The sequence below is a fragment of the Chlamydotis macqueenii genome, chromosome 3 (assembly GCF_036417535.1).
Source record: "Chlamydotis macqueenii isolate bChlMac1 chromosome 3, bChlMac1.mat, whole genome shotgun sequence".
NCBI lineage: Eukaryota > Metazoa > Chordata > Aves > Otidiformes > Otididae > Chlamydotis > Chlamydotis macqueenii.
The window spans coordinates 2825466-2847710 of record NC_141558.1 but is presented as its reverse complement, the minus strand read 5'-3'; the positions used below and the strand labels follow the sequence as shown (position 1 = coordinate 2847710).

The 22245-nt window shown below is 47.0% G+C and overlaps 2 protein-coding genes across 3 annotated transcripts in view; both read right to left on the bottom strand.

The window, feature by feature from the left end:
- Positions 1-1820: 1820 nt before the first annotated feature.
- LOC104481783 (serine protease 55) lies at positions 1821-17463 on the bottom strand. The gene is made up of 5 exons (XM_086745839.1): positions 17328-17463; positions 16961-17150; positions 15858-16105; positions 13122-13261; positions 1821-2120 (listed from the first exon to the last, which is right to left on the bottom strand). The coding sequence occupies exons 1-5, from the start codon at positions 17461-17463 to the stop codon at positions 1821-1823; spliced, it is 1014 nt and encodes a 337-aa protein (XP_086601965.1).
- Positions 17464-21336: 3873 nt separating this feature from the next.
- Positions 21337-22245, bottom strand: part of MSRA (methionine sulfoxide reductase A) — a 290212-nt gene continuing 289303 nt past the window's right edge. For both annotated transcript variants that reach the window (XM_086745840.1, XM_086745841.1), the window contains one exon: positions 21337-22187. In XM_086745840.1, the coding sequence (XP_086601966.1) occupies positions 22023-22187 (165 nt within the window). In that variant the 3' untranslated portion in view covers positions 21337-22022. The remainder of the gene's footprint in view (positions 22188-22245) is intronic.

Sequence of the window (22245 nt, the reverse complement as noted above, 5' to 3'; positions counted from 1 at the left end):
CAGAAGCTTTCTTTCCCCAAAGCCTCTGAGTAAATGAGCAACCGGATGGATCAAAACCCGTAGCGGCCGTGCCCTGCTGTAACCACTAAGTAACATCGCCTTCATTTAACACAGACCATTATCAGTTTGCAAATGTTACCGGTGGAAAAGCCCTGCTGGGCCCTTTCGCAGTTCCCTGTGAGCGCAGGCTTTTTCCACGCCATGTGCGGTAGACGAGAGTGCTTTATACAATCCCGGCATTAAAATAATTCAAGCAGGAGGACATCTCTCATTTCCTTTGGGGGAAAGAAATCTGTAGCTGAATAGATTGCAGCATTAGGAAATATTTCCTGACGCCCAGCCCCTGCCACAGCTCCTAGAATCTGTTGATATATTATTAATAGAAAGGAAAACAAATATAGGTATTAATGCCAGCAGACACTGTCTACTACTAATAGCTGCTAAAGTAATATATTCCCCTTGTTTTTAGCTTTTATTAGTCTTTTTGCAAAGGGTTACAAGACCCTTGTGCATCCATTAGCCAGTCAGCCATGTGAAATTAATGTGGAGCAATTTTCATAAGCATTACTCAGAACTAATAATAATTAAGCATTATTTTCTGCTCAGATAACACAGAAAATAAAGTCTGACTTTTATGCCAAGATGGGTTTGCATTAGCTTAAGGTAGATTAATTAATTCTCATTTACAAGGCTTCTCCACCAGCTAGCCAGAAAATATCAAGGTAATTAAAACCAATTTGTGAAGTTCTGTCCCATTGCACACTCACTGGGTTTTACCATTGCTGCAAATTACCTAAAGGTGCTTTTAGGCTGTTGCAAAGGTGGGACATGAAGAAGACCTTGTTGCTTGCCTCCTTCTCCATCACTTCCAAGAAAAGTAACCTCTTGTGAAGACTGGAACTGTTGCTGGAGAAGCAACGCAGGACCATGCTTGAAGGACCAGCTCAGTCCCAGCTCAGGGTGAGATGCGGACCTCTCAGCAACGCATGCAAAAGGCCTCTAACAGAGGGAACACCCATGCTATTTCCTTTTGATTTACCATTTACTTGCAAGGGATTAATTTTGGCTAATTATAGAGCCGTGGGACTTCTGTAGACAGCATTTTACAGATACCTCAGAAACAGTTCTCTTCAGCCAGTCAGATTTTTGTCTATTGCCTTACCAACCAAAACCCAACATTTGCAATCCAGGTCAATACGACTGATTCGTTATATGATGCTACACCTTCCAACACAGCCCAAAATATTTCTTGTCCTTTTTCTAGCTTCAGGACACACTGAATTTGATGTGTGATCATGTCGCAGCAGATTGACATATCATCTGAGCAGCTGCTGTGGTCTCTGAAGGTGCTCTTAGCTTGGGCCAGCTGCAAGATAGAAGATTGATGAGTTCAGCCAATACTTAGCTGTAAGATACATTAATCCAGAGCTATCCTACCAACAGCTAAGATAATAAGGAACTGAACAAGCTAAGATCTTTCTTAGGGTTTCAGTTTTCCAAGAGGAGCAGCTCCTTCAGATGCCACATCTAGACTTTGCACGTGAGCTTAGCAAATAACTGGGCTCGATGTGACCCACCAGTGTGGAAAATCTATGTTTTTCAGAGGATTATGACTTGTCTTTTCTATGTCCCTGCACTCTCATTTAATCTCTCTGGCCTCTCCATCGCTCCCTTGTCTCACTGTGGCATCTCATTTTGGTGTGTGTGTCCACATCAGCGAGATGGAGCAGGTTGACCTGAGGCACGACAGGATGGGGTCAGCAGCAAAAGAAGAATGAAACGGTAGTTCTGACTTTTATTATGTTTTGAAAGAATCTGCTTTAGAGTAGTCTAAATGCTATTAAAGAGATAAATAAAAGGAGAGAATACTCAGGAAACACCAGCTGTATCTCAGCCCTGGAAGGAATCATCCCAGCATTTGAATCATCCAAGCCTTCAATGAAGAAAGGTTTCCCCCTTATGGCTGTTTCGGTCTCAATCCAGCCATAGTAGCTGTAAACAGGCGTTAAGATCTCATGGTTTGGCTTTTCTGCACAATCTTGGCCCCAGCTGACGATGCCGACCTGAAACCACCTCATGGTGTTCCAGTAGCTGCAAACCAGAGGTCCCCCGCTGTCCACCTACGGCATAAGGATCATGTTATACCAGGATCAAAGCTCAAGTCTCTCGTAGGAGCTGCATCTCACAGTCTGATTGGGAAAAATCAAATTCTATCCTGAGTTTGTGAGGATTTGGGGGAACAAGGAAATCTGTGACTCAAAATTTCACAGCTCAGCCCTGGGATCCCTGCAGAATAGATAGATACAGACGATAAGAGGAGGAGATCAGTCACAAGCTCTGTCTCAGTGCAATGTCCTGTCCTTCTCAGCCTTTTCCACACATTCCCGTGGCCCCAGAAGGATACCTGAACCCTGTCACCAAGACACAACATCCAGGAGTGAAAAGGGACATTCGCTGTGACTGCTCATGCAGTCCTCGACTTTTCCGCAAAGCTGGCGCACGTAGGCGCTGGGTACCTGCCACTGTTAATTTTGAGGGCTATCATCCAGAAATTGGTCAAGAAATGAACACTAATCCTGACCAATCCTTCTTGCAACCATGCTAATTTCACTGAAAACTTGCCTGCTACTGCAAGGACAACCTTCGCTCACCCAGTGCGTGCAAGCCTGCAAATGGACATTGCAGCCACCCTGCAAAGAGGAACATCCTTCTGTTGGCTGTTGTATCTTGAGCACTGAGAGCACGGCCAGTTGCCCGTATGACCTCTGTGTGCAATTTCTGAATATAGAACCATAGAATCATGGAATGGTTAGGGTTGGAAGGGACCTTCAAAGCCCATCCAGTCCAACCCCCTGCAAGGAGCAGGGACATCTCCAACCACATCAGGTTGCTCAGAGCCCCGGCCAACTTGGCCTGGAATGTTTCCAGGGATGGGGCATCCACCACCTTTCTGGGCAACCTGGGAGAGGGTTCCACCACTCACAGCGTAAAATTTTTTTCCTGATCTCTAGTCTGAATCTACCTCCTTCTATTTTAAAACCACTACCCCTCATCCTGTCACAGCAGGCCCTGCTGAAGAGTCTCTCCCCATCTTTCCTGTAGCCCCCTTTAGGTACCGGAAGGCCACTCTAAGTTCTCTCTGGAGCCTTCTCTTCTCCACGTACATCTACATGTGGCAAACAAGAAATTCAATACAAACTTATTTCTCGAGACAGTCAGCTTTCCTGGGAAATGTTGTCCTTCCCTTTTTGTATGCTACTTTGAGAAATGTCTTTGTCATTAATGTATGAATGCCCTTCCTCCAGCAGCTACCCCGAGCTAACTCATTAATTAATGAGTAAGGAAGTGGCTGCAGTCCCCTGTGGAACTCATTGGCACCCGCTAAAGTTTATGGCAGAATTCCTACCTGCTTCATTAGGTAGATGGTCCAGACCCATAATATGTTTGGTTTTTTTTCTGTTTTTCTTTTCAGTTCAAGATGCATATAGGAGGGAAAAATTAAGATAAATGCAGAGGGAATGTTGCTTCAGTGTTCACAGAATCATTTAAGTTGGAAAAGATCACCGAGTCCTATTCAATAAATTCAATACTGTTTGTACTGCAATGGTGTTACTGTAGCTACATGTCTGCATCGCAACCAGTGCTGCTGGACCCTCTTCAGACACGGGATCTAAAACCTTTTCCTGACCCTGTTTCAACCAAGAATTTGTGTGAATTGCACAAGTGACCTTGCGGTGACCTTGGATCCGTGCGTTATCAGTGTCCTCGGCGATGGCATCCTGTTTGAATGAATGACCAACTCCTAGGCTGTACGCACAATTAAATTACTGGGAATTTTACTGCTAATTCCCTCAGGGCAGGAACAGGCCAAACATATTATCCCGGTAGCGAAAGGAAGGCGCTTCAAGCCTCCTACACAAAGATAATAAATGAAGTCAAGAGAGTGGGAGCTGTTCGCAAGCCGGTGACGCAGCCACAACTGACGATCCCTTGTCGGTGACATGTCGGTGTGCGTCATGACGGCTTTTCCCGGTACGGGAGATTTTTAGCACTGGCAGAGGCTCCGCACACCACTGGGGCAGATCAGTTTCAGATGGTCCAATTTGGAGCCTTTTCACACTTGCAAAGGATGTTTCTCCCAGTTAATTCCTGATCCCTTGTGACGATCCTTGCGGGGGGAAAAGTCTTATCGCATTTCATAGCTGAGAAAACCACAGCAGAAAAGGGATGCGATTTGCACGAGGGAATGGCAGAGCTAGGAGTCCCTATTTAAACTATACACCACACGGTTTTCCTTTCAAATCAGATCTGCTTTTCCCTGTTTGCCTCTTTAACCACGTTCATTTTGTTCTCTGCCCACTCGGCAAGGAAAGGGAGAGTTGTCTTCAGGGCTTGCAGGACTGTCAGCCACGGAAAGAGATTTAAAACCCAGGCAGAGAGGGAGTTGGGCAACGCTGTGAAAACCCAGGCAGCAGCTGCAAATCCATTTCTCTAATCTACAAGCCCCGAGACTCAAATCCTGCTTCAGATCCCTTTCCGCGTGGGCTGAGTTGGTCTGCTTCATGGGTGCAACTTCTAACATGCCATTTCCCTCAACGTCAGCTATTTAACCCGATCATTTTCTCACGAAGTGGGCTAAATCATCCTCTCCGTGTGATAATCTCGCTCATGTAATTATAGCAGTAGCCCAGATGAGTCAGTAGCCCATTTTTTTTCAGGGGTAAAGACAGGGAAAATAAACTCAGTTCTTGGACACTTCTGAATATCCCTCTATCTACCTTAAGCTCTCAAAAACATTGGCCTAAGGTTTTCCACTCTTGCGTAGGAGAGGTTGTGGGAGGAACGAGTTTTGAGCGCTGGTACAATTATCTCAGCTAATGTTTCCAGTAGCACTAATTTAATGAATGCTCGGGTTAACGACTGAAGATCCAAGAACCTATTAAATGCTGCTTTCAGCCGCCTGTATCCTGGTGGCAAAATACTTCTGGTCAGCAACTCACACCAGATACCTGCTTCTGCTCTTCAGTCTGAGCCCCAAGTTTCTGGACAGTAAAAAAAAAACCTAAAAATATCAGCTTTGCTTCTGCTGCATGTTTCTTGTCATCTGGAAGATGCGTGAAAAGCAACCACATCAAATCAGACCTGGGGCTGAATTCATGCCTTCCACAACTGCATGTTAATCCTCCCATTAGGAGAGGTGAGAGCAATGATATATTCACTGATAAACAGCTCTGGCTTGTATAAAAGCTGTCACCAACTAACAAGGTGCTTTGTTCGCTGAAGCTGATCAAAAATTTCATCCTTTTCACTGCGGCCAAAGCCTTTTTGTGAACATCAGGAGCCTTCCTGCTGACTTTAGTGGGCTTTGGATCAAGAGTGTAATCTTCTTCCTTTCGTATTTGTATTCGTGTCTGCAGCATGGTAATTGATCAGAACAAACACATTCAGCCACATAAATCTTCTTAGGTGGGAGAAGCTCTGGGGGAGGGAGAACAACCCATCTGATACTCATTAGGTGGACACACAATCCATCGCTGGTTTCATTTTCGCGTTGGTAAGTTCTGTGTAAATTGGAGAGAATCCACGTGTGAATAACAACGTTTGCCATCAGAGCTGCCCTGGCTGCAGGAAGCAAAGGCTTTTGCAAACAGATTATTTCTTCAGTTATTTCACCGTGAACAAGCTGTCTTTAGAGAAAGGGGGAAGGGCGAAGACTACGGCCATTTTTAGCGTGCAGGTATTGAAAATGATCAAGGTCGCAGAAGGCACCTGGACTCCTTTCAAGGGATCCCTTTGAGATCTCAGGTGAGAGCTTCAGCTACTGTATCCCTCCATCCCCTTTCTGGAAAATGAGAGAAGAAGACCGCTCTACTCCATCCACACAGATACCAGCGGGGTCCATTAGTAACTACGGTGGCAGGGACTATAATGCATCTGGCCAAAGACCCATGTGGCCCAGACTCCTGTCTCTGACAGTCAGCTGTAGCAAGTGCTCAGGGAAGAGAATGAGAAACAGGGCAAGTATTTAGAGAGCTGTATTTACATCACAGTGGTTAATAGCCTTAGAGAGATCTTCCTCCAGGAAGTTATCTAACTGCTTTTTGAATCCATTTATCCCTTAGGATAAATACCCACACCATCTTCATCAGTGACTTCCATAGTTTAGTTATTTGTTGGATGAAAAAACACTTCCTTCTTTTTGTTTTAAGTCTTCTGCCTGATACAGCCATCTGACACCCCCTCCTTCATTTTTTTGAACATTAGCGACAAGAGGACAGCTTTTGACCGTCCTCTCCCTGCTGCTCACGACTTTAGAAATCCATCATATCCCCACCAGACATCTCTTTTACAAGCCTCAGAGTCCTGCTCTGTTATTTGTTTTTCCACCAGAAGCCATTCCGTGTCCCTGTTCATCCTTCCTACTCTACTCTTCTCCTTTTCTAAAACTACTGCTCCTTTCTCAGGTGGGGTGAGTGGGAGTGGCACGCAAGATGTAGGCTCCCAAGATTAGCGCCCTAGCATAGCACACACTCGCTTTGCTACCTATTCCTTTCCTAATAACTCATAATGCTCTTGTTGCCTTTTTGACCCCCACACAGCCCGGTGCTGATGTTTTTGAAGGACTACCTACAGTCACTCCAAGATCTTCTTACATGGTAATAGCTCATTTAGAGCCCATTATTGCATGGGTACAGCTGGAGTTGCTTCTCGCTATGTTCATTACTTCGCCTTTATCAACAGCACACAGTATCTGCTGCTTTAGCCTTCAGTCACTCAGAATAATGAGACCCTGCTGCACCATCGGTTGTAATTTTCACCTCTCTGAATAATGCTGTGGCATCGGCCAACTTGGTCACCTCAGCATTTGCCCTCCTTCAACAGCTCAATTCCTTGCATCGATGTCACCACAACTCCCCTTTCTCTGGCCAAACCCTTTCTCCATCTTGCCTCCCTCTCAAACCAAAGCCCTTCCACTTCATGACAGTTCAGTTTCTCCATGAGCCTTTGGTGAGGAATCTCGTTATAAGAGTTTTGGAAATCTCGGCGCATCGTATCAGCTGGATCCCCCTCTGCCACATGCTTGTCGGCTCGTTCAAAGAATTCACATCTGCCTGTGAATCATGACTTTCCCTTAAAGCTGTGTTGACTCACTGTCATCCAACGAGAAGCAGCTCCTCTGAGTCATCACACCCATCCCCTCACTCCCAGGGCAAGCACACCGTAAGTTCTGGTGTTCAGCTGGATCCAGAGATGTTCTGCTCTCCACAGCTTCGCTCACCAGGCACACAAAGTAATGCTGGACCCCTTAGCCGCAAACCAAACAGCTTCAGTTTGAGGGACCGAAAGCCACAACCCGGAGGAAGAAAGCAGAAGAGACATACGACATCACCAGCATCCTAGGTCCTTGCAATAGGAAGGAACGTTTTTGACAGATTAAAGAACGAAGCCACCGCAGCCTGAATGTGTTCACTTGTCTGCCCACATCATAAAATGATAAAATGATGAAAGCCCTACAAAACCACGGGACACAGGGCAAGTGTTCTGATTCTGATGAGCTGCACATCAAAGTATCCTTCAGAAGCAAATTTAAAAGACTGCAAATGCAGAAATCTCTTTCTACTGCTTTGTTCTGGGGCTTCCCAGGACACCTTCCTATTTAAACCCATCCACCCCTTCGGGAAAAAACCCAGTCCAATAGTTCAATGATGGAGAATTCATCACAAGGATGGAGAGTGGATTACTCTCATCAATATTCAGGCAAAATAGCAATTTTGTAGAGTTAGTAATAGCTTTGAACTGAAATGTGGTTAGCTTTGACTCCTGACCCCCAGGAGACCTTTGTCTGATAGGCAGAAAGGCCTATAACCTCAGACTTCATGCAGATACTCTCCCTCTCTACAGACCGCAACCACACCATCACCTATCCACCTCCATGTAGATGTTTTGAACAGTCTGAGGGATTGACTAGGCTTCCCTGGTTGGTGACCTTTTCCTTGCATCTGTGATAATTTACCCAATCTGGTGAAACACTGTCCCAGGTTGCCCAGAGAGGTGGTGGATGCCCCATCCCTGGAAACATTCCAGGCCAGGTTGGCCGGGGCTCTGAGCAACCTGATGTGGTTGGAGATGTCCCTGCTCCTGGCAGGGGGGTTGGACTGGATGGCCTTTAAAGGTCCCTTCCAACCCAAACCATTCAGTGATTCTATGATTCCACGAATTTTAATTTGCAGACTTTTTCTTTAAAAAATTCTATTTCACAACTCTTCCTTTGCAGTTTTGGAGACACATTACCACCAGTAATAGGATGCAAGACCTTTTCTCACTTCTGCATAGGTTTAGTACTCTTATGCACAGATGAAGTGAGGGCACAAGGAGTGAGTTCAGCTCCGGACTGATTACCTCTCCTAGATGTTTCCAGTGCAAGTGTCAAGCTCCCATCGCACTCACATTAGTGGCACTGTGGCATGGTGTGAGAAGCGACCAGTGGGATGCCACGGGGATATTCTGGGATATCTAAAATGGCACTGGAGACTTAGATATCAGTCAGCTGTCCTGCCTCAGAGCCATGTGTCTTCCTGTGAGCTAGACACCTTTGACTTACTATTAGTTAATGGGAAGCAGTAAGCACTCATGCATTGACTTATCTCATTTTAAAATAGATGGTTGAAACAGTCTCAATAAATCACAGGCCAGGCTGAGAGAGCTGGGGCTGTTCAGCCTGGAGAAGAGGAGGCTCCGGAAAGACCTTATAGTGGCCTTCCAGTACCTGAAGAAGTCTGATAAGAAAGATGAGGAGAAACATTTGATGGGGCAGGTAGTGATAGGACAAGGGGCAATGGCTTTAAACTGAAACAGGGTAGATTTAGGTTAGACATAAAGAAGAAATTCTTGACTGTGAGGGTGGTGAGGCACTGGAACAAGTTGCCCAGAGAAGCTGTGGATGTCCCATCCCTGGAAGTGTTCAAGATCGGGTTGGATGGGACTTTGAGCAACCTGGTCTGGTGGAAGGTGTCCCTGCCAGGGCAGGGGGGTTGGAACTGGATGGTCCTTAAGGATCCCTTCACACTCAAACCATTCTATGATTTTATGATTCTATGATAAAGATGATTCAGTAGAAGCAGATGGCTATAGGAAGACATTTGTATCTGGCCAGATAAATCCCACCCAGCGTTGTACAACAGCTACTGCTATCACTATAGCTACATGGGGTGAGAGCCCTGAGTATCCCAGATGCTGTAAAGGGCATTTGCCCTTTCCAAACTGCTGACAGTATACGTGGGCAGGACATATTACAGGTGAAGGAAAGAAGTCCTTTTTCACAGAACTAAAGAAATTAAAACCCAGAGCCCTAGATGCATCCTAGAGTAATTTCAAACATTTGTTAGACATGGCCAAGATCAGCTCCTGCTACAAACGGTGAAAGCAGGTAGACACCTTCAGCCCATAGCTCAGATCAGCCCTACACTGGAGGATGTTGTAGGGCATGGTGAAGCTGAGCTGGAACCATCCCACTGCTTGTTTGTGGCTGCACAATGATTCCTTCCCCTGAAAGTCAGGCCAGAGACTGGGCCCCCCTTCATCAGCTGCTGACCTGAACTGTACGTGAACTGTGACTCCCAGCTGAACACACTCTGTCCTAATCACCACAGCACCCAGCTACCCCCACAGACCTCCTTTGCAGAAACTCTCTGAAATATAATTGGGCCATTTACTGAATTTTGTCTGGATAGGCAAGACACTGAAGAGGCATTTGCTTTGTGAGCCCCTCATACTCTAATTATTGTTCAGGTTACCACTGCATCAGGGCCTGACAAAAGATGCTTAAGAAAGCAAGGAATTAGACATCAATTGTGGTTCACGGGGTCATGGAAGAAATGTAGCACACAAAAAAATAACACATAGGCCATCTCTAGTGTCTGTTCTTTAGCACTTGTACCCCATGAGCATCCATTAATGCCAATGTTTATGACTAAATAGAACTATAAGTCAATTACAGATCCCGTTAGTGTTAATTCACAGACAATCTATATATTTGTCTGCAGAGCCACTGAGAAATTGATATACAATAGATTTTTCTTTTTAAGTGAATGGATATTTTTTTTTTATATGTACAAATACTCAGGACCTCTGCTATTCAATCTCCTTGAGTTATTATAGGAATACAGTCAGTGATCTGCAAATTCGTTGTGTCTGGTACTAGCACGACGGCAGCTGGTGAAATGTCTGAGCCTTTCTATTCACACCCTGTTGCCACGTGGGGGTATTATGGCAGTGGTAAATAGGATAGAAATTCTACAGGATGCCTTGGTGAAGATGTCATGTGGCTCTAGTTAGCCATTAAAACCAGCTTGCTGCAAGGAGGAAAATCTAGCACACAAATGGCACACAGTGCAAAGACCTCACACGGCAGTCCTTTGGATTCAGATCAGGATCACGTAGACTTCCAACCTTGGGTCTAGATGCAACTTGCCCATCTTAGCCTGGTTCTGGATGTGAACAAATGTATCCTGGCTCTCAGCAAAGCTCAGAAAATATTAACATAACACTTCTGTCCACTTCCCGCCCAGACAGATCATGCGTCTACGCCGTGCATGGCTTCCAGGTTTACTGTGACCACACGTACACCAGCAAGCTCAGCATCTCCAGGGCTTGTTCTCTGACCAGAGGTCTCCGCCTTGCCTGCACTGCTGCTCCTTCCTGGCCTCTAAATTGGGGTGCCAAGATCCAAAGTGATCCTGCCCCATCCCTGGAAACATCCCCGGCCAGGTTGGACGGGGTTCTGAGCAACCTGATCCGGTTGGAGATGTCCCTGCTCCTGGCAGGGGGGGATTGGACTGGATGACCTTCAAAGGTCCCTTCCAGGTTCAGACCTGGACTCTCAGTTCTATTGCCAGGCAGCCTACTACGGGCAAGCCACCAGATTTCTGAACCAGCCTAGCAAGGTCAAAATGTGCCCTATCTGACTTTAATTAGTGTTTCCCAGCAAACCGCCCATCAGCAAATCGCTTCCCCTGCAGCAAATTAGCAAATTCTGATGAAAAGTCCTGTGACTTGTTGACCTCCTGAAAGAGCTCTACTTCTAGCCTAGGGCATAGTTTTGTCTTGCTCTTGTTATGTCAGGCTGCAAGACCTTTCTGCCTGGTCAAGCTTCCACTATGTCCTGGGTTATGAGCCTTATCACACATGCAGTCGTGCACTTCTACTGCTTGGGAAGCTCACATTTCTAGTTCATTTCTCAGGCAACCCTAACATTATTGTAGATCAAAACAGCACCTTCTTCAGCTTTCTGGATACAGGAGATTCATTTTGCTGGGTACAAGTTGTTTCGCCAGCATAATTCGGTCACAGAACTTAAGGCTAGGCTGGGAAGTGCATTCTTTAATCATGTTAATGTTATCCTGTGGCAGTTTTCTTTTTAAAGTTTTTGATTGAATTTAATGGAGGTGAAAGTCCCTAGATGAATGGTTTCAGAGACAGATGCCTTCTGGCTAATCAAAAAAAATGATTTTGCAAAGTAAAGCTTCCCTTCTGCTGCCCAGCTCCGCTCCCAGCTCACAATGGCTTTGCAGTCCATGGTCCCTGTCCCCACTGTCTTTGCCTAAAGGGCAGGGGATCTCCCTCTGTCCTGGGTGTTGGTTTAGCACCCTCAAGGATAATTCCTATGGGATGAAGCTATCCATACATGTGCCTGCCCATCTGTGTCCCTGCAAACACTGGTACACATCTAAGAAAACCCTTGCCCAGTAGAGGATGGAGACCTTAGTCCTGAAGCGCGGGCTGCAGGAAGAGCTCAGTCCTTAACAGGCACTCAGAGGAGGGGCTGAAGGTTGGATGCTATGAAAGAAGAAGTGTTTTTTGGCTTTTAGACTGTTTGATGTCAGGGACAGTCATCTTGCGGATGGAGTATGTTCTGAGGGCACAAGTTCTGAGTGAGGTTTTCCCACAGAGAATCATAGAATCATGTAGGTTGGAAAAGACCTTTAAGATCAAGTCTAACCACTAACCTCACACTGCCAAGCCCACCACTAAACCATGTCCCTAAGCACCACATCTACACGTCTTTTAAATCCCTCCAGGGATGATGACTCAACCACCTTCCTGGGCAGCCTGTTCCAGTGCTTGACAATACTTTCGGTGAAGAAAATTTTCCTAATATCCAATCTAAACCTGCCCTGGTGCAACTTGAGGCCTTTTCCTCTCTTCTGGGTGTTTGTATCAGCTCTCTCCCCTTACCAAACCCTGATCTCAAATTCTGCTTGAAATCTATTATTTAGCTTCAAAACTCTGTCATCCTACATCACTAACTCATTGCAATACGATGCGACTAGTTCTGGCAGCCACAGACCAACCCGCCGTGTTATCAAAGGGCATTTGTATAAGAGCCAAGACCTCAGCTGAGAAAGGTTTCTAATATTCAAGTTAAAGTTAAACATACCTGGGCTCAATTTCCCACCCAGTTCTTTTGCTTTGACCCTCCTGGACAAATTTTCATGTCTCCTTTCAGGATTTAACTTGGCAATAGAGCAGCACTGCCCAGCCCGGGGCTGAGGGGACACCAGGCAGGAGGAGGATGCAGCCCATGCTGTGCTGAGCCCTCTCCACAGGGACACAAGACCTCTCCTGCCATTGCTCCCGCCACTGCACATCTTGGCCACAGCAGGGACTGGGTTTTTTAATTGCAGTGAGATAAAAGTCCAATTTTCTCTTCCCAGAGCCATCCAAAATTGTGTCCCATCCAAGAGGACTTGTTGGGAACCACTCTTCTCCCTTGCCCTCCTTTCAGCTCATGGTTTCCCTTGCAGAGCTCCTGTCTCTCTCACTGCAGGGAGGGAATCAGGGCAAGGAGGAGAGTGTGAGCAGAGGCTCATCTGCTCAACAAGGTGTTTCATTTCCGGCACCATCACTGCTTTCCAATCCCAAGGGTCCTGCACCCCCACTGCCCAGGTCAACATGTCTTTGCAGGCAGTTCCTTGGCCCCTGGGCATCCTGCAGAGAAGCTTTAGCAATCCCAGGAAGTCATGGGAAGGACTGATGTTCATTCTCGAAATGAAGGAGTATCTCCTCCAATGTCTCTGTGCCCCTGTAGGCAGCATGGCCATCCAGAAGCCTGTCTGCTTTACCTGGCACTCTTCTCTTTTTCGTCTCTCCAGCTCCGCACACAGCATGTTCTCCATCAGCTGCGGGATCTGCTCCAAGCACTTCTCCCTGCTGATGAGCTTCATCTGCACTTTCTGCAGCACGTGGGATGCTGGCACCGCAGCTGTTGAGCAGCAAGTGAGAAGAGAACAATTAACAAACCCTGCAGAGCAGAGCAGACTTGTAAGGGTGAAACCACAGCTGCAGACCAGCCCTTGGGTCTGCTCTCAGCTGAATTTGTAACGCGTCTCAGGGCAAGAGGGTCTCAGGGCACAACCATGTGGTCTTAAGGTCATGGGGGCTTACAGAGGCTGTCCAAATGTTAGCAAAAATAAGTTCATGCATTTGACTTCTTAACACAATCTTGTTATCCCCAGGCCTTCGTGGGGGGCTGCAAGGCCATGTCTCACCAGGGAACCAGCTGTACCTTTCACCAAGTGGCTCTCAGGACGGCAGTACACAACGGAAATAACTGCTTTGTTCTTCCCTTGAGATGGAAAAAACAAGAAATCCCAGCAGGTACCAGTAAGTAACAAAAAGACTGAAAATATGCAGGACTACTTGGAAAACCCACTCATTTCACCTGTGTTTCTCTTCAAAGTGACCCTGAGTCTGGAGGATTAAACTGACTTTTGGAGGATGTTGCTGCTGAGGAGACCTACAGATTTTCAGAAATTCATTCCTTCTTCCATATTTCACTGAGCTAAATCCTCCCAGCACTGTGGGAAATGTGGGACTCAAAGGTAAGATCTAAAAGATAGAAAGTTGTCAGGTCCCTTTCCCAGCCAAGATGGGGCCTCTCCATGCAAGCATCCACAGATTTAAATGCTTTGACACAGGCATCTCTAAGGAGGTGGCTCCACTTGAGGTCTAATTGCTTGCAGTCGTAGAATCATTGAATCATTTAGGTTGGAAAAGAGCTTTAAGATCACCAAGTCTGACCGTTAACCTAACACTGATAACCCCACCACTAAACCATGGTCTTTTAAATCCCTCCAGGGATGGTGACTCAACCACTTCCCTGGGCAGCCTGTTCCAGTGCTCGGTAACCCTTTCGGAGAAGAAATTTTTTCTAATATCCAATCTAAACCTCCCCTGGTGCAACTTGAGCCCATTTCCTCTCATCCTATCACTTCTTACTTGGGAGAGGAGACCAACATCCACCTTTAAGGGAGTTGTAGAGAGGAATGAGGTCTTCCCTCAGCCTCCTTTTCTCCAGGCTAAACAACCCCAGTTCCCTTAGCTGCTCCTATAAGACTTGTTCTTCAGATCCTTCACCAACTTTGTTGCTCTTCTCTGGATGACCTCGATGTCCTTCTTGTAGCGAGGGGCCCAAAACTGAATACAGTATTTGAGGTGCAGCATCTCCAGTGACAAGTACAGGGGGATGATCACTTCCCTTCTCCTGCTAGCCATACTGTTCCTGATACAAGCCAGGATGCCTTTGGCCTTCTTGGTCACTTGGGCATGCTGCTGGTTCATATTCAAAGCAGATTCAGGCTAGTGCCATCTGAGGTGCCAGCTGAGAGATGTCCACCTACAAAATGCTGATAGAGATGAAAAATGACCCATTTTCCCGCACCGAGGAACAACTCCTCATACTTTTTGGTATGGCTCATGTCACACCATCACACACTCCTCTCACCAAGCTCAGCTTCTGCTGTTTTTCTCCTGAAACATCTCCCAGACAGAAGGGGTGTGTGTCAGAGCTGAGTGCACTGACCTCCCACGGTGTGCAATTTGGAAAGCGGAGGCGATGTCAACCGAGCCCACACAGCAGCATGAGACCCATCTCCAGAGCCACGCTAAGCTTTTTGCAACGAGACTAGCTAAAGCCAGGTCCGGCCAAGCTGCAGAGTGACTTTGCAGCAGCCCCCTGCTTTTCTGTTTCTAAGAGCACGTTACCTTGGTGAAATGGGAGTTTCACAACTATAACACAGCGTGGTGTGGCGTATTACTGTTACGTGTGGCACATGAAGCCTAAGAAGGAAAATGCAGAGTTTCAGAGAGGAGACAGTAGCCCTACGGAGCAGAATAGCAAGGACTGAACGGGACATTCACTTGCTGCATCCTAGGAAGAAACGTTAAATCCCGAAGGCACCACCCTGCCCGCTCCGTCCCAATTACCTCTTTCCAGTGATGAAATAACTCATTAGCCATTTAGTGACATTTGCTCAGGATAGACGTTTTGGGTCACAATCAGTGCTGGAACTACTTTCATTAGGGCTTAAACGAGAGCAATTAGCAACAGCAATCTGCTGTTCTAAATGAAAGAAGAAGAGAGGTGACCAGTATCATTGAATCAATCTGGTTCATAGAGACGCTGAACCAGACAACCCTAGACCTCCATTTCCCTTGTTCCAGACCAATTTAGACCTAGCCTAACTTGCCCACCAAGGTGGAGCTTGTCTTACCTTTGATGCCAAAAAAATGCAAGCAAGAGGTTGAGTTCCTGCAGAGCAAAACTGGGCTCTAAGGTTTCATCTTGAACATACATGCTCAGAGCAGCAGGGACCTTGCTCTGGGTGTCAGTAGGTGACGGGTTCTTGCACTGAACAGAGAACTGGTGGATGTGAAGAGGCTGTGAGGGTCTGGATGTGTTTACCAGGGAGCTAGAGAGTGGAAGTTAGCACGGGTTACCCCTTCTGGGAGAGAACATCTCCTTTAAATGGCTAAAAACCAGCCTCCTTTAGCAAATACATCTCCTGCCAGCATCTCACCTGCACTGGTGGTTCCCCACCCAGCAACCCAGCAGTGTTGCCAGGTGTTGACGTCATGGATGAAGGGCAAGCAGATGGGGATTTTCTCACTGCTGAACTCAATGGGAGAGCTGAGCAGGATCAGCGCGATGTCATTTTGCATGCTCGCTCTGTCGAAGTTTTCATGGAGGATCAAGCTCTCCGTCTTATGTTCTTCCAGCGGGAGGCTGAGGTCAGTTCCCCCCACTACAACAGTGAGATCTGGTGGCCTTATAAGCAAAACAGAAGCGGTGTAGACATAAGCAGACACGAAGGCTTTGTGTCATAAAGGCTGGCGCCTCGTCCCCCAGAGCAGGGCAGGGTAGCGCTCAGCAAATTGCAGAGGCAGGTTAGCTATAAATATCGCAGAAATCCACCTTCACTTCTAGGCAAAGCTGATTTTCAGGGGAGAGAGGTGCAGAGGTAGAACATGAAGGCAATCAAGTTATAAATAGCCCAGCCGCTAACAAACAGATGGAGTGGGCTGGATTTTTGGGATCGCAGTGTCCTGGGCTGGCTGCTCTGGATCGCGCTGCCCTCAGCCAGCTGTTCCAGGTTGCAATGCCACAGGTCATTTGTCACCAAGCAGTCCTGGCTTTTGGACCTGCCGAATTTTGGAGGGGGCTCAGAGATGGCTGGACTCTGCCCCATGAGACTGATTTATCCAGAAACTGCTAGTTTAAAATGAGATTCTCCATGAGATGAAGGTGTTTGCCATATGAAAGGAAAGGTAATTTGGGGGTTAGAATAAGCTTTAATGGAATACATCTATTTTTTCAAGGTACCGCAACATGTGTGGATGTACATGAAATGCTTGGGGCCACCAGAACAGCATCAAGGCTGCTCAGATGGTCCTTCAAAACATTCCCCTTCTGCACCTCCTGGTTATGCAGATTTCTGTAAGCTTCTGTTGTAACGCTTCCTCTGATCAAAAATGGGCCTGTTTTCCCCAAAGGAGACAATTCCTGTTTTGAGGACTCTGTTTCCGTCACTTAACCCCAAGGACATTCATATCCCACACCCACGAGGAGCAATGTTACCAACCCGTTGTGCCTGGGCTGTCCTCACTTCCCCCAAGTACTCACACCTCTTCTGCAAAGCAATGGGCCGCAGTTAATATCCACAGCGCGCTGATCATGGTGCCTCCACAGATATGTTTCCTGTTGCTCTGGATGCTCACGTGCCACGGGAACTCCCCGGCCTTGGCGTATCTCCCCGTTGTGACCCTCTTGCCAGTCTCCAGGAAGGACTCGTAAGATGGTCGGAGGCCACACTCTGGGTACAAAATGAGACACATTGCTCACGGACGGCAGTGCCGGTGTGCTACTAGCCAGGTTGGCTAAAATCCTTGTCTAGGGTTTTTGGGAGGAAGAGTTCAGCATCAGGCTGCAGTACAAGCTGTACGTTTATGCCATCATGTACAAGGAATAAGCTCAGGCCTATTTCATTTACCGACACGTGTATATCCTCTAGGGCTTGCAGCAGTTCCTCTCTGCTTGCGGTTTCCGAACACAAAAAGTTGAGAAGGAAAATCTGCACTGATGCTGCTGATCAGAGAAGTTAAAGCAAAGAGGGTCAGGAGCAGCATTTCAGTCCCAGTCTTGGATCAACGCTCTTCAAAAAATATTCAGGGCAGTGATGCTTCTGCAGATGCCTCAGGACACCCGCCCCATTCCATGTTCTTACCAAAGGCAACACGTCTCTGCCGGGGCAACCAGGATGTGACATCACACAATCTGGATTTTTTTCTGCTGACGTCATAGTTGGATGCTGTCCTTCCTAAGGTGATGAGGGAAAGCTCGGTGATTTCCAAAAGCCTTGGGATTTCCTTTAGATATGATAGGGATAGGGCAGCAGTGGAATTCCTGTCTGTATCCTGGACTGACTTTCACAGGGTATTGCAGCAGTGGACTTAGAATCAGAATCAGAGAATGGTTTTGGGTTGGAAGGGAGCGTTAAATCCCATCCAGTCCAATCCCCCTGCCAGGAGCAGGGACATCTCCAACCACATCAGGTTGCTCAGAGCCCCGGCCAACCTGGCCTGGAATGTTTCCAGGGATGGGGCATCCACCGCCTCTCTGGGCTACCTGGGACAGTGTTCTACCACCCTCAGTGTAAAAAATGTCTTATATCTCGTCTGAATCTCCCTCCCTCTATTTTAAAACCCTTACCCCTCGTCCTGTCCCAGCAGGCCCTGCTGAAGAGTCTCTCCCCACCTTTCCTGCAGCCCCCTTTGGGCACTGGGAGCCGCTCTCAGGTCTCCCCGGAGCCTCCTCTTCTCCAGGCTGAACAGCCCCAGCTCTCTCAGCCTGGCCTCACAGCAGAGCTGCTCCAGCCCTCTCAGCATCTGCGTGGCCTCCTCTGGACCCTCTCCAACAGCTCCACGTCCTTCTGCTGTTGGGGGCTCCAGAGCTGGACGCAGCGCTGCAGGGGGGTCTCACCAGAGCGGAGCAGAGGGGCAGAATCCCCTCCCTCGCCCTGCTGCCCACGCTGTGGGGGTGAAGCCCAGGGTGCCGTTGGCTTCTGGGCTGTGAGCGCACATTGCTGGCTCACGTTGAGCTTCTTGTCCTCCATCACTCCCAAGTCCTTCTCCTCAGGGCTGCCCTCAATCCATTCTCCGTCCAGCTTGTGTTTGTGCCTGGGATTGCCCCGACCCCTATGCAGGACCTTGCACTTGGCCTTGTTATTTCACTATCCATGTCACTGACAAGTATGTTAAACAGGGCCAATTCAAATACCAACCCTTGAGGAATGCCACTCGTGACCAATCTCCACTTGAACATTGAACCGTTGACCAGAAGTCTTTGAGTGTGGCTGTCCAGCCAATTCTGCATTTTAATTCTCTTTTCTGGGTGCAGCCCAGGATGCCGTTGGTTTCTGGGCTGTGAGCGCACATTGCCGGCTCACGTTGAGCTTCTCATCCACCAGCACTCCCAAGTCCTTTTCCTCAGGGCTGCTCTCCATCCATTCTCCGCCCAGCCTGGATTTGTGCCTGGGATTGCCCCGACCCATGTACAGGACCTTGCACTTGGCCTGGTTGAACTTCATGAGGTTTGCACAGACCGACCTCTCCAGCCTGTCAAGGTCCCCCCGGATGTGAAGGACCAAATTGGTCAGGCATGATCTGCCCTTGGTGAAGCCATGTTGGCTGTCACCAACCACCTCCTTGCTCTCCATGCCTTAGCACGATTTCCAGGAGAATCTGCTCCATGACCTTGCCAGGCACAGAGGTGAGGCTGACCAGTCTGTAGTTCCCCGGGTCTTGTTTCCTTTTTTAAAAATGGGGGTTATGTTACCCCTCTTCCAGTCAGTGGGAACCTCACCAGACTGCCACGTCTTCTCAAATACGATGGCCAGTGGCTTGGCAACTTCATCCGCCAGTTCCCTCAGGACCTGCGGCTGCATCTCATTGGGTCCCATGGACTTGTGCACCTTCAGGTTCCTTAGATGTTCACGAGTTGGGTGTTGTAGCTCTTTTTGGATCTTTAATCATGTTCTTCTCTCCGAAGACCTTAGCTGCTGATCCTGCATCAGCTTTCATCTTCAACTCTGAGAAGTGCTGAAGCCTACTAAACTCTGAATTAATTTTCCCTTCTTTACTTAGACCGTGTCCATGTTCTCAGAAGAAAGAGGCAGCTCTGTGGCAGGGTAAATTTCAAACAGCACCAAATCAAAAGTGTAGTACCTAAGAGGTCGAGGCAGCCACTCCCTTCTTCCCTGTGGGCAAGGGTGGCTTACAAGACCAAATCCAGCTTAAAAAATGAATCCTAAATTGAATTCTAAACTGACTCATTATTTCCATCAGGATAGAACTTAAAAAAAACAACTCATGCGGGTTCTGAGGTTCAAAACTTGATCCTGGCTGTATTAAGGACAGAATGGTGCTTTCTCCAAAGACTTTCCAGCTTGTTTCAAAACAATAACTATAGCATGTAGTAGGAAGGAAGGGAGGGGAAGGGACAGAAGGGAACCAAGCAACATTTTATGAGCACCCGAATGATTCAGCACATGAAATAATTTGCCTGGCACGCTGGAGCAAATCGGGAGTTATCTCACTGCATTCTGAATTACACAGAGGTTAGAAATGCATAGGACAAAAGGAAGACTTTATTTTCATCTCTTCTCTGCTTTTATGTCACCTTACACCTGGACAATCAGGCAAAAGGGTTGGTTTCCTTGACAGTGAGCACTAGAACAACTCAGAGGCACAACACATTGAGGACAGGCGATCAGTTACCACAGCAATTGGAAATGCTGAGTGTGATGTGGGCACATTTTGGGATATCTCGAGAAGGAGTCTAACATGGCACTCCTGCCAGAGGTAGCTCCTCTCAAGTTTGCCCCAGGTATAAATCTGTTAAATCATGAGTTTCCTCTGGCTTTTGAGACTGGAATGACCTCAGCATCAGCTGAGGAGCAAAGGAAGGCAGGGTGCTAATTTCTCTGGCACAGCCTGTGTTTGGATAAAGCAAGCAAGACTTCAGCAGTGGATGTACCAGCCCAAAGACTGATGGTCTGTTGCACATTTTCAGTCACTCCGAGCTTGGAAAAGGATCTCATCTGCTGGGTAGCTACAGGAGATGTTCATGGAGCTGTTTGGGGCATTTCTGAGCCCAAAACCTGAGCTGGCAAGCAGGCAACCACACCAAATGAAGATATGGAGAGAAGTACCATGAGGAGTTATCCAAAAGGAAAAGCTGTGTGTGTGTGTCTCTGGGTCCCCACAAGCTCTAAAAAGGGCTTTATATGCTCTGCTGCCCAAAATCACCACACCACACCAAGGCAGGCTCCTACAAGCTTTCCCTGAAGAACAGCAAAGTTGCTCCTTTACATATCTGCAAGAGGACACACCAATGGCACACGTTCTTCAAACCTAGTGATTAAGACAGCTTCCAAAATAGGAAACACATGAGAGGCTCAAGCCCGCACCTCCCACTGCTTTGGGAAGTATTGCAAGCAGCAAGTTGGATGAGTGGGACAAACCCATCCCCATCTCTCCTACTGAAGCTGTTTGTGCTAGTCCGATACCCCATACACAACCCATAGGATCCCGTATCCATATAGCATAACGCTTGCCTGCCCTATGTCCTTTGGCTGTAGCTTTTAGTCTCCACTCTGAGAATGCTGTCAGTAAAATTAAAATTTATTTTGCCTCTTTCTGGCTATCCTGCTGTTTTGACTGCACACACATCGGGGCAGAGACTGCCCAACATTACGTTTGCGCATCTGCCATAATGAGCTGGGGGCTCCACAAGCTGAAGTACAAAATAATTAATAATAAGAATAATTATGTTACAGTGTGGCCAATATGAGTTCTACTCCTCTGTACTGTCATGCGCGATAACACAGATTTAAAAGTCTTGGGGTGTTTAATTAGCAGGCCGTAGTCTTTTATATTTGATGATACTTTTTTTAGATCTACTGAGATATATACTAAAAATCATGGAACACATCACAGACATTTTTCTTTTTTTTTTTTTAATTTATTTTAGTGCAGGAAACAAAATTGATTTATTTTTGTGTTTATACAATTTTTGGAACTGTCAAAAAGAAATACCACATCACAATTTTTACTTTTTCTGACTAGAATTGTTTCAGAAAATAGGCACTATAGGTGATATTACCTGCTGCTGAGAAAGTGGAATTGTGAGAGAATTACTGCTCTTATAAATTTACCATTCTCAAAGACATCAAATTACAGGGTTGTGACAGTTAAGATGAGCCCAACCATGTCTCCAGAAGTGAAAGCTCTCGTAACATGAGAAAATTCATTAACCAAGAAAATAAACATATCTGATGGCACTAGCTATGCAAAGCAGTTAGCAAGTGCAACCACCTCCTAATTCATCCTCTTAACAGTATTTCAAGCCAAATTTTTAGAAGTTTCTCTCCAGATTACAAGATTGCAAGGAAATCCAGTGAGCTGCACAGAGCAAGAAGCTGTATTGGCCAACAGGCACAATTTCTGCCTCTACTTTGACTTCTAAAGTCGGTGAGTGGGAAACTACACAGATTACAGAAAGCCACCCCAACAGGTTTCCAAATCTCTACGCACTGATGCTGCGGGGGTACCATGACACCCATCAGGGTTGTCAGTCTTTTTACAAACTCCTTAAAACAAAGTGGAGGTGAGGGAGTAAGCACAGGCTATTTCTTGATCCCAACGGGGCAGGAAAGCCCCGTTCCCCCGAGGCCGCAGTATCCGCCGGGGTTCTTACTGAGGTACTGCTGATGGTAATCTTCGGCGTAATAAAACTCCGGAGCCTCCCGGATTTCTGTTGTGATGGGACCAAAACCGCCCTCCGTCAATACCTGTCAAGAAACATGATGGAAACCCATTAGTGGTTTGCTGGCTTCTCCGCTGATGAAT